Source organism: Paramormyrops kingsleyae, chromosome 16 (assembly GCF_048594095.1).
Source record: "Paramormyrops kingsleyae isolate MSU_618 chromosome 16, PKINGS_0.4, whole genome shotgun sequence".
In the NCBI taxonomy this organism is placed as follows: domain Eukaryota; kingdom Metazoa; phylum Chordata; class Actinopteri; order Osteoglossiformes; family Mormyridae; genus Paramormyrops; species Paramormyrops kingsleyae.
This window is the reverse complement of record NC_132812.1, coordinates 15,456,764-15,466,997: the sequence shown is the minus strand read 5'-3', so window position 1 is coordinate 15,466,997 and position 10,234 is coordinate 15,456,764. Positions and strand designations below refer to the sequence as shown.

The 10,234-nt window shown below is 41.6% G+C and overlaps 2 protein-coding genes across 6 annotated transcripts; both read left to right on the top strand.

Annotated features, from left to right (window-relative positions):
- The first annotated feature begins 64 nt into the window (after window positions 1–64).
- Window positions 65–5,481, top strand: LOC111852295 (BBSome complex member BBS5-like). Of its 5 annotated transcripts, none has more exons than XM_023828043.2 (12): window positions 65–121; window positions 584–666; window positions 1,083–1,148; window positions 1,339–1,388; window positions 1,495–1,622; window positions 1,785–1,920; window positions 2,732–2,827; window positions 3,543–3,605; window positions 3,850–3,984; window positions 4,077–4,160; window positions 4,490–4,513; window positions 4,612–5,481. In XM_023828043.2, the coding sequence occupies exons 2-12, from the start codon at window positions 588–590 to the stop codon at window positions 4,711–4,713; spliced, it is 963 nt and encodes a 320-aa protein (XP_023683811.1). In that variant the 5' UTR covers window positions 65–121; window positions 584–587; the 3' UTR covers window positions 4,714–5,481. The 5 variants fall into 5 exon arrangements, with proteins under 5 accessions (XP_023683811.1, XP_023683810.1, XP_023683807.1 ...); XM_023828042.2 differs by having other exon boundaries at window positions 65–131; XM_023828039.2 differs by lacking the exon at window positions 65–121 and adding an exon at window positions 140–359.
- Window positions 5,482–6,336: 855 nt separating this feature from the next.
- LOC111852293 (kelch-like protein 41a) lies at window positions 6,337–9,996 on the top strand. The gene is made up of 6 exons (XM_023828034.2): window positions 6,337–7,582; window positions 8,105–8,262; window positions 8,362–8,469; window positions 8,621–8,806; window positions 9,070–9,216; window positions 9,674–9,996. The coding sequence occupies exons 1-6, from the start codon at window positions 6,470–6,472 to the stop codon at window positions 9,783–9,785; spliced, it is 1,824 nt and encodes a 607-aa protein (XP_023683802.2). The 5' UTR covers window positions 6,337–6,469; the 3' UTR covers window positions 9,786–9,996.
- Window positions 9,997–10,234: the final 238 nt, after the last annotated feature.

Below are 10,234 nucleotides of genomic sequence, written 5' to 3'. Positions count from 1 at the left end.
GCACGCCTAATTTCACTTCGTATACTCGAAAGGGTGCCGGCGGTGAAGCTTTGCTGGGGGGGGGGGCGGTTTGCTAAGCCGGTGCCCACTCAGAGGACGGCGTCATAGGATTGAACAGGGGGTGAGTGTAGGTACGGTTACGTCACCGAACACCTTCATTTCTTCATCGGTATTACGTAACATGCACGTGATAAGTTTTCTGAGACGTTACCACGGTGACCCAGAGACGCGGTAAATCGCATTGCACGTAGACCTGCATCCCCATACTGGGCGAGGAGCCGACGCTCGCGGATAGTCATGGCTGCTGTGCTGGACGCTATTTGGGAAGACAGGGATGTTAGGTTTGACATCACAGCACAGTAAGCTTTGCTTTTCATATCATACTGTCAGGCGTCAGCTTGTTTCTTTATGCGCATCGTTCTAAATATTGGTTGATTTTACGTCGTGTTCCGTTGGTAGTAAAAACAGGTGTCATGCCTCTCCTCCCTAAACCTGTTCTGGTATTGTATGCATGATTTATGCATGCATGTGTGTAATACACGTTCAGGGTGCTGGATGTTTGCATTGCCATTTTGATTTTTAGGCATATGAAAACGAGAGCCGGTGAAGTCCTGATAGACTGCCTGGATAACATTGAGGATACCAAAGGGAACAACGGAGACCGGGGTACCTGCAGAGGCGCGAGCCATTGTGCACATTCCGCGGATCTAACGAGCCATCACAGCCTAGTCCGCTAGTTTACACAACAAATGCACACAACAGTAACATACAGCTATAACCTAGCGGACATAGAACCGAAGACCGTGATTACTAAACTTTAAAAACTATTTTTTTTAAATATATATTATTAATTAGATTGTATGATTTGATGTATGTTAGATTAAGTAGTCACAACAGTAAGATTGGAACTTAAACCTGAACCGTTAACTAACCTACAATATCATTAGCAGAGAAAAATAACTGCATTTCCACTGTACGAAAATTACATACCACAAAACTTTTGGTTCGCGTATAATGCAATAACTAATCGTTTTACTTAGGCCTATATACTGTAGGCTACATTGTACTATTATCCTTTCTAGGTAGGCTGCTGGTGACCAATCTGAGAATCATCTGGCATTCCCTGGCTTTGCCGAGGGTGAACCTGTGTAAGTTCGTTTTGTACACTGTTTTGAATACGTCAGTTTCTTGTGTTGCTCATTCTAAGCAGTCTATTACGCATCCTGGACCAGAAGATTTGCGGAGTATGGTTACCCTCTGCTGGAAGTATTGGATATTTCATTGTACTCATTCTCTTGTCTAAAGTGAAACTATGAACACTGTTGTGATATTTTTAAGCTGTGGGATACAATTCTGTCATAAACATCACAACAAGGACTGCCAACTCAGTGAGTACATGTTTTTCAGATTAAAATAATTGTCAATTTGCATGTCTTTTCGTTAAAATATTGTTTTCTGTATGTTGCGCCTAAAAGATTGGATACTTTATTTCAGAAACTCAGAGGGACCACAGAAGCTCTTTACATCCTGACAAAATGCAATAATACCAGATTTGAGTTCATTTTCACTAACGTTGTTCCTGGAAGCCCAAGACTGTTCACGTCTGTCATTGCAGTTCACAGGTATTCTGTTAAATTTGTGCTTATATTTCTTATTGTTTAGTGGGAGCTGGGAGGTGATCATGCCAGAAATAAATTTGCTTATTTTGAATAAATTTTAGTTACAGATTCTGTTCACATTCTTTTCGGGTGGTTTATGATTGTCTTTTTGTTTTGTTTTTTGAGGGCTTATGAGACCTCTAAAATGTACCGTGAGCTAAAACTAAGAGGGGCTCTTATTCAGAACAAGCAGCTGAAACTCTTCCCACAAGAACAGATGTGTGACCAAATTAACGGGGTGTGGAATTTATCCAGTGACCAGGTATGTCTGTTTTCTTGCAGAGGATGCCGAAAATAGCTATGCAAAGCACACGTGTACCACTAGTGAAATCTTGAAAACCCATTGTCCTTATTTGGTGCTTATATTTATGTTTGGGTAACTAACTTCCACTTTTTCCTTTTCCTATCCTTTACCAATCCTTTACTTTTTAAATTATTATTGTTATTATTATTTAGCAAATAGTCCTTGGAGCAGCTGAGGGTTAAGGGCCTTTGCTCAAGGGCCTTACAGTGAAATCACTGCTTACCCAGTGATTCAAACCAGAGACTTTTCAATCAGCAGTGACTTTTCAATCACAGATACAGTGTCCTAACCCACTGAGCCCCACACCTTATAAATGCAGTGGGTGCATTATAAGTGTGTGGTTTAAAATCATCATGAAAGCATGCATGACTTTTGAGGCATCATGCAGATTCATTGAATTGGGGGCATTCGACTGTTGATGTGACCACTGGAGAGTCCTTAACACGGCTGGTGTTGGGAGGGAAAAAAGGTTTATATCTTGTCTCTCAAAGAACTATGCATTTGTACAGAATTTTACAACAATTTTTAGTAACATGAGGAAAAGTAGAATATGTTTTTTTTATCTGACTACACATTTGTGTTTTAATAACTTGTAAGATGTTTATTGGAAGACAGGTTGGTGTTATCAAATACTGTCAACCTTGATGAGGCTTAAGGCAGAGAATGTTTAGCCAACACACGCTACCCATCCATTTTTAATAGCGAGTAAAGCTACCCGGCTTGAATCATGGTGATTCAGCAGAAATGCTTTAAAGCTCGTCTCTCGCAGGGTAACTTGGGGACGTTCTTTGTCACAAACGTGCGAATTGTGTGGCACGCAAACACGAATGAGAGCTTCAACGTCAGCATCCCATACCTGCAGATAGTACGTATGAACGATCTTCTCGAAACACCATCCTTTTGCTCGTGGGAGTTTTACTTACACAAGTATATTCTGAGGGCAGAAGAATTGAATTGTCATTGTTGACACACTACAACAAAATGTGTTCTCTGCATTTAACCCATATGTGACAATGTGACATAGCAGAGGGCAGCTAATTCAGCACCCGGGGGAGCAGTGCTTGGGGGCGGTACCTTGCTCAGGGTTCCTCAGTGGTGCCTTGCTGGTCGGGGATTCAAACCTGCAATTTTTCAATTACAAGTGCGTGTCCCTAACCATTAAACTACCACTGGTTGATTCAGAAAGATAACCAATCAGATTGTAGAGAAGGTGGATCCAAGCAATTAGAGGAAGTAGCACTGAGACATCTGATTGGTTGGTCCCTCCTCCTCTAATTGCTTGGACACACCTGCTGTACAATCTGATTGGTTATCTCTCTGAACCAATCATTTTTTTCTTCTCCTCAGAACATTGTTGTGTAAGTCAAACTCCCATGAGCCCTCCTTTTGAGTAATCTAAAAATACTCTTGCTGAGCTGATCTGACGTCATTTGTGTAATTAACTTACCTCCACTACTGTCCTTGAATTGTCTGTTTTGACGTCAGCTTTTATAATTGAATAATGTCACTACACAGAACAACAAACAGTATATTCACTGCATGCATTGTTTGCCAAATTTGTTCCTTTTTAATCCCCAAAGCGCTCCATCAAGATAAGAGACTCAAAGTTTGGACTAGCATTAGTGATAGAGAGCTCTCAGCAGGTAAATTTGATTGTTTGTCTTTCTCATCATACGAATGATTAGTTTTTTAAAAAATGCAAAAGGTTCAACACTATATGAGAAATCTCTAGTCAGGGTTCTGAGACATAAGTACATGAGCCATCGCATTGATGGTCCAGAAATACCATGTGGTATGTTGAAAATCTAGACTCAACACTAGAATTCACAGTCAGGAAGGAAGGAAGCCATATAGTTGCATCACGTGTATGTGTGGCTATTTTCACAGACAGGAGGGTATGTTCTGGGCTTCAAGATCGACCCTGTGGAGAAACTGCAGAGTACAGTGAAGGAGGTCAACTCCTTACACAAGGTTTACTCTGCAAGCCCTATCTTTGGGGTGCACTACGAGATGGAGGAGAAGGTGTGTGCCTGATTGCAGGTGATGCTGCACCTTGAGGAATTAAACCTCCATCGCCACTTAATGTCATTTTTATTTTGCCTTTGCACTACCAGCCCCAGCCACTGGAGGAGCTGACGGTGGAGCAGCCTCCAGATGATATAGAGATTGAGCCTGACCTGCAGACGGATGCATTTACGGTGAGTATGCGGTGTGTCATTGTCATTTTTTAACCCACAAGAGGGCAATGTTCAGGCACTATTTGAGCCACGTGTTAAGTACTTCATGCTATCTTACTATCACACAACATTACGGTATTAATTGGGGAATCTCGCATTATTGACAATTTACTTATATAGGAAACTCATTAACTAGCAACTGCAGTAGAATAAATTTATACACATAGAAATCTACAGTTGTTTCAACCTCAGTTTTATCCCATTCAGTTATTTGAACATTATGAACATAACTGAGTGTAAATATTGTTAGATTCCCACTTGTTTTAATACTGGCGTTTTCCTTTCCTAAGGCATACTTTGCAGACGGTGATAAGGTAATATTCTTATTTCGTCTTTGAGTCCTTGGACACAAATGGCTTTGTTTATAAGGATTCAACAGTAAATTACTGGCTTTTTGGATTTTGTTCAATAGCAACAAGACCGGGAGCCTGTTTTCTCTGAGGAGCTTGGCTTAGCTGTGGAGAAACTGAAGGAGGGGTTTACACTTCAAGGTCTCTGGGAAGTAATAAGTTAATATTTAATGTTTAGTTAGATAAAATGTGTTTAATATTTAGTAGAAACAGGAGATATTTTAGGCAAAATAAGGATTGAATCCTCCCATGTTTGTTTGTGATATAATACATAATATAAATTATTTTATCTATGTTAATGAATTATACACAGTAATATATTATACACAGTCATTTTGTAAGTCATTTGTCATTAGTTAGTTGTGGTATTGAAAACCACAATCTTAATCTTGTGATAAAGGTCTTTAAAAATGTTTTTGGCCAAGGAACTTGTGTCTTTTCTTATCAAACAAAATAATGATTTCTGCTTAATTTCAGCTACCTGGTTTATAATCAGACACCTGCCTAAAATTAATTTGATTGTAAAACTAAACTCATCATTGGTCAGCCTATCATGCCTCATTTTAGGCACCCTATGTTTAGTCAGTGTCTGGCGGTGCTCTGTACCTCTGTGAGTTAGGCATCTGTGCCCATATATGGAAGGTTGTGGATGCAAATCCTGTGACTAGAAAAGTACTACCATCACAGTTGGGGCTCTGAGCAAGGCCCTTAACCCCAGCTGCCCCAACAACGCTGCCTGGCTGCGCTCTCAACTTTATGTCACTTTGGACAAAGTGTCTACTAAACAAACATCAATAATAATAATATTCCCTACAGTGGCATAAAATATTATTATACAGCCTTTGTTGGCTGAAGATTTAAGTGTGTTGGTTTTAGGAAAAACATTACCATGTTCACAATCGTTAGATTTTTTCTCATTATTGAATTAAACATTTTTAAACAAATATTTAGCTCTCTCGTATTTTGTGTACTTTCTCTATAAAATTAAAACTTCCAGAATCCACTAAAATTACGCAGATGCCAAAAAATTTGAATCTATATCAGTCCTTACTGGACCTTATTTCCTAGAAAAGTCAACTCTTGAAAGAAAAAATAATGATATTGCACATTAGGGTCAACTTACCTGATATGTAAATTATACTACTGGGCAAAAAAATGGGGCTTAATGTTGTGCAGTTTTTGAGTTTTTTGCTCAGGAGTGTGTATTAGTAAATAGTGTAAAGATAGATGGTGATTATTTCATTCTAGATTGTTTTTTTGGCTGGGGGAGGTAAATTGTTCCTCATTTGTCATTGCTATTTTAAGAAGCATGATGGTTTCACTAACACATAGCCCTCTTACCCACCCCCAGCCTCACACGCTCACTTCCTGTCTTTCTCAGTCATTTCTTGAGCCAAACACTTACCTGCTCCTAAGAGTTCTCGGATATTAGCTTTGCCGTTTGTTTGAAATCCGGCGTGTCCTATTTTCATGCTATAGCGAAGTGACCGAGTCAGTGAAAATGATGGAAACGGCCAAATCCAATATCATCACAGGCACAATTCAAAGTTTGAAAGTTAGTTTGCCAGTGCGGTGTTAGCTTAGCGGCTAGATGCCGCAAAAGAAGAAAATGCTCTGTATGATTTCTTAGGCCACCAGTGTTGTTATAGTGTTGAAGCTGAGCTTCCATAGTAAGACCTACAGTTGCTTCTTTCAGTCTGTGACAGCTGCGTGAGATGGGACAGCTTTCCCATTTGGCTTGTCTGAATTCCTATAGGCTGGGGTGGTTGGTCTAAATTTAGAGAAATGGGATTAAATTGCAGGGGCTTCACACCAGGCTTTGTATGTTACTCAGCCTTTCGCATCCGGAACAGTGTGCTGAGAAGACCTCTAGCCTCTAACGCTCCTTGACTTTATAGCAAAGGACACGTTTCATGCAAAATGGACCCAGAAAGCATGAAGGAAGATCTGCGTCAGTTCCAGAGCACTCTCCTCCAGGAAGGCCTGAAGGACCTACTACACCAGAACAGGCTGGTGGACTGTACTCTTAAAATAGGAGACCGCAGCCTGCCATGCCACAGAGTTATCATGGCTGCCTGCAGCCCCTACTTCCGAGATCTTTTCTTCACTGAGGATGGCAAAGAATTGGAGAGCAGCAAGGAAGTAGTGATTGAGGACATGGACCCAACAATCATGGACATAATTATTAACTACCTCTATTCAGCAGAGTTGGAACTCACGGATGACAACGTGCAGGACATTTTTGCTGTGGCAAGCCGCTTCCAGATTCCCTCTGTGTTCACAGCATGTGTGAATTACTTACAGAGGAAGCTGTCTCTGGCTAACTGCCTGGCCATCTTCAGGCTGGGCCTGGTCACCAGCTGCCCTCGTCTGGCGGTGGCTGCCCGAGATTACATCGCAGACCGTTTCGAGATCGTCGCTAAGGATGAGGAATTCCTCCAGCTGGCGCCCCATGAGCTCTTTGCGATCATCGGTGGAGATGTTCTGAACGTTGAGAGAGAGGAGGTGGTGTTCGAGGCGCTGATGGGGTGGGTGAGGAGCAACAGGGAGACACGGGCCAAAACCTTGAATGACGCCTTCGAGCACATCCGCTTTCGACTCCTGCCGGAAAAGTATTTCAAGGAGAAAGTGGAGAAGGATGACATCATTAAGGCAGACGCAGAACTTTTGAAGAAAATCCAGGTCATCAAAGATGCCTTTGCCGGGAAACTTCCTGAGAACGAAAAGAAGGGAGAGTCTGCAGAGGGCACAGAGAACGGGGAAGGGGAACAGCAAGACAAGAAGCTGCCAGGCTACCTGAATGACGTCCGCAGGCTCGGCATGTACGTTCGGGACCTGATCCTGATGATCAACGACACAGCCGCTGTGGCCTATGATGCCAATGAGAATGAGTGCTTCCTGGCCAGCATGGCGGAGCAGATACCACGCAACCATGTCAGTTTCACCTCCAAGAACAACCAGCTCTATGTCCTTGGGGGCCTGTTTGTGGATGAGGAGAACAAGGATGTCCCCCTGCAGTGCTACTTCTACCAGGTAATCCACCATGTTTGTGTATTGCATCATCATGACATCATTCTTAAACTCAGAATAGACATTTGAAATGTTATGATTATTTACGCCAAAAACTACTTTTTAATCCCCTACTGCAGTATTCATGGACTGTCAGGGACCCCCAGACAGTCTGTCATTTTGCTCCCTCCTAGCTCCCTGCCAGATATTCTACATTTTTGCTTCCTCCAGGTCCTCAAGACCGGGTTGGGAAACACTGCCATATTGGATGCCTTCTTTCATGTTATTAGATGTTTATCATCTTCATTATGTACATTTACATATTCAGAAGATGCTTTTGTAAAAGCGACATAGAATTGAGGCAAATAGCACATTGCAAATATACATGCAATCAAGGAGTCCATTAGGCATCAGTGCAGCCAGGCTGAGCTTCCAGTGAATGTCCAGGTACGAGTGTAAGCAGCACTGGAGCAGCACTGGAGCAGGAGCTACACAGCTTCTAACAAAGCAAGAACCTGTTATGTGAAAGTTCTATCTTTGTTTCAGTTGGACAGTCTGAGTACTGAATGGATTCCTCTTCCTGCGATGCCATCTCCCAGATGTCTGTTCGGCATAGGAGAGTGTGGAGGCCTCCTTTTTGCCGTGGCCGGGAGAGACCTCCAGACCAACGATGCTCTCGACTCAGTGATGTGTTACGATATCGAGTATGGCTGAGATCACAGATGTGACACCTTATGTGATGTCGGCAATCATTCTGAGAGGTTCATAAATTTTCTTTTTTTTGTCTTTGGTAAATCGCTCAGGAAAATGAAGTGGCATGCATCCAAGAGGTTGCCAATATGCATCTTTGGCCATGCTGTGGTGTCCTACAATGACCTGGTATACTGCATTGGAGGACAAACTGAAGATAGGTGCGACGTCCGTGTTCTCATTCACTGTACATGCAAACCTATACATTTTGTATGACAGCTATATAAAATTAATCTGAATATGTTTAGGTCTGCAAATAGGTGTGATTTAACTATGGACAAAAAAAAATCATAAGTATCATCTGTGACACAGCAAATTCATCAACAAGATGTTCGTTTACAACCACAAGAAGTCAGAATGGAGGGAGGTGGCTGGTATGAAAACGGCAAGGGCGATGTTTGGAGCGGTCTTGCACAAAGGAAAAATCATAGTTACTGGAGGAGCCAATGAAGAAGGTCTTTTAGCTTCATCTGAAATCTATGACTTTGGAACCAACAAGTATGTCTGATTCTGTCATATGTGTTCAGTTATCATTTGCTGTTGTGTCTATAGCTGGAATTAAATGATCCGAAAATTCTGCATTTTAATCCCTAAGATTTAAAAGTTCACAGTTAACTTTTAATTGACAATTAATGGGAGAATATTCCATAAGTAGCAATAAATCCCATCTTTTATAAAGATGTAAAGTATCTATTTGTTTTGAGAGTAAGCCAGTTCGTGAGATTTGTTCATATGAATCCTGTGTGCTTATCCCTTTTCAGGTGGGAAGCCTTCACGGAGTTCCCTCAGGAAAGGAGCTCCGTCAACCTAGTGAGCAGCGGGGGGAGTCTGTATGCAGTGGGGGGGTTCACCATGGTTGAGGGCGAGAACAAAGAGTGCACCCCCACCGAAGTCACCGATGTCTGGCAGTAAGCTTAACGGTCTTGTAAAAAATTATCAATGCTAGATCTTTGTATTATTATTGTATAATAATTCTTCTGCCGGTAACGAGAAATCACTGAAGAAAACTGGAAGTCTTTATTTTCGTTGGAACTATTTATCCTAGGATGGTCACTCTAATACAAACCCTGGACCCTCCTAAATGGGTGGAGACCTCAACTCCCCCAATACTCAACCCAAAGTTATGCCCTTGCTACAGACTGGGTGTTGCTAGAGATTTTGGGCCCCATGCAGGCATATCATATTGGGCCCCCCAGTCCAGACCAATGCAGTTATTTTGCAAATTTTCTAGGCCGCCTTCCGCTCAGGGGCCCTTAGAATGGAACTTTCCCTCCACCTTTCGGCACCCCTGGCTGCAGATGTTATTAAACTTCTCCTTACCCTCTGGATAATTGTAACTAGCTGGTTCTTTTGTGCTTCCTCCAGGTATGATGAAGGAAAGAAAGAGTGGGGTGGGATGCTGCAGGAGATGCGCTACGCCTCCAGATCATCCTGCGTGTCTATGCGCCTGAACGTGGCCAGGATGGCCCAGCTATAATCCAAATCAAACACCTCACAATTGGGAGTTCTTTCCATGACATGCTAGTCTTTTTTAATTAGATAACAGAGATTATCAATTTTTGAGTATAGTCTTAGCAGGCAACGGTGAGCAATTATTCTGTTGTATTCGTGTTTCAACTGTCGACTAATTACCTAACATAACCTGTATGTGCGTACTTTTTAGATAAAATAAATATTTGTAACCTGTGTGCCTGTGATTGTTTTTTTAATTGTAGTATCCATTGTGATGAAGATTCCTTAGTGGTTATATATGGAGGAAAATAAAAATCTGAGTCAAAGCTGCCAAGTATTTACATCCAAGAATAAATTACGGTAATAAACATATTGTTATATATTGGGTTATATTAAGGTATTTCAGTCTAGAAAATTTCGGTTAAGTTGAATTTCTCGCAACAACCCACGACGTTTCAATTAAAGTTTAAAAAA

Bases quoted from the DNA above. Each gene is read 5' to 3' on its own strand.
- LOC111852295 (XM_023828039.2), top strand. From the start codon at position 298: ATGGCTGCTGTGCTGGACGCTATTTGGGAAGACAGGGATGTTAGGTTT. The intron at 3,606-3,849 runs GTAAATTTGATT...CTATTTTCACAG, and splicing joins TGATAGAGAGCTCTCAGCAG to ACAGGAGGGTATGTTCTGGG. The intron at 3,985-4,076 runs GTGTGTGCCTGA...TTGCACTACCAG, and splicing joins ACTACGAGATGGAGGAGAAG to CCCCAGCCACTGGAGGAGCT.
- LOC111852293 (XM_023828034.2), top strand. From the start codon at position 6,470: ATGGACCCAGAAAGCATGAAGGAAGATCTGCGTCAGTTCCAGAGCACT. The intron at 7,583-8,104 runs GTAATCCACCAT...TCTTTGTTTCAG, and splicing joins TGCAGTGCTACTTCTACCAG to TTGGACAGTCTGAGTACTGA. The intron at 8,470-8,620 runs GTGCGACGTCCG...TCTGTGACACAG, and splicing joins GGAGGACAAACTGAAGATAG to CAAATTCATCAACAAGATGT.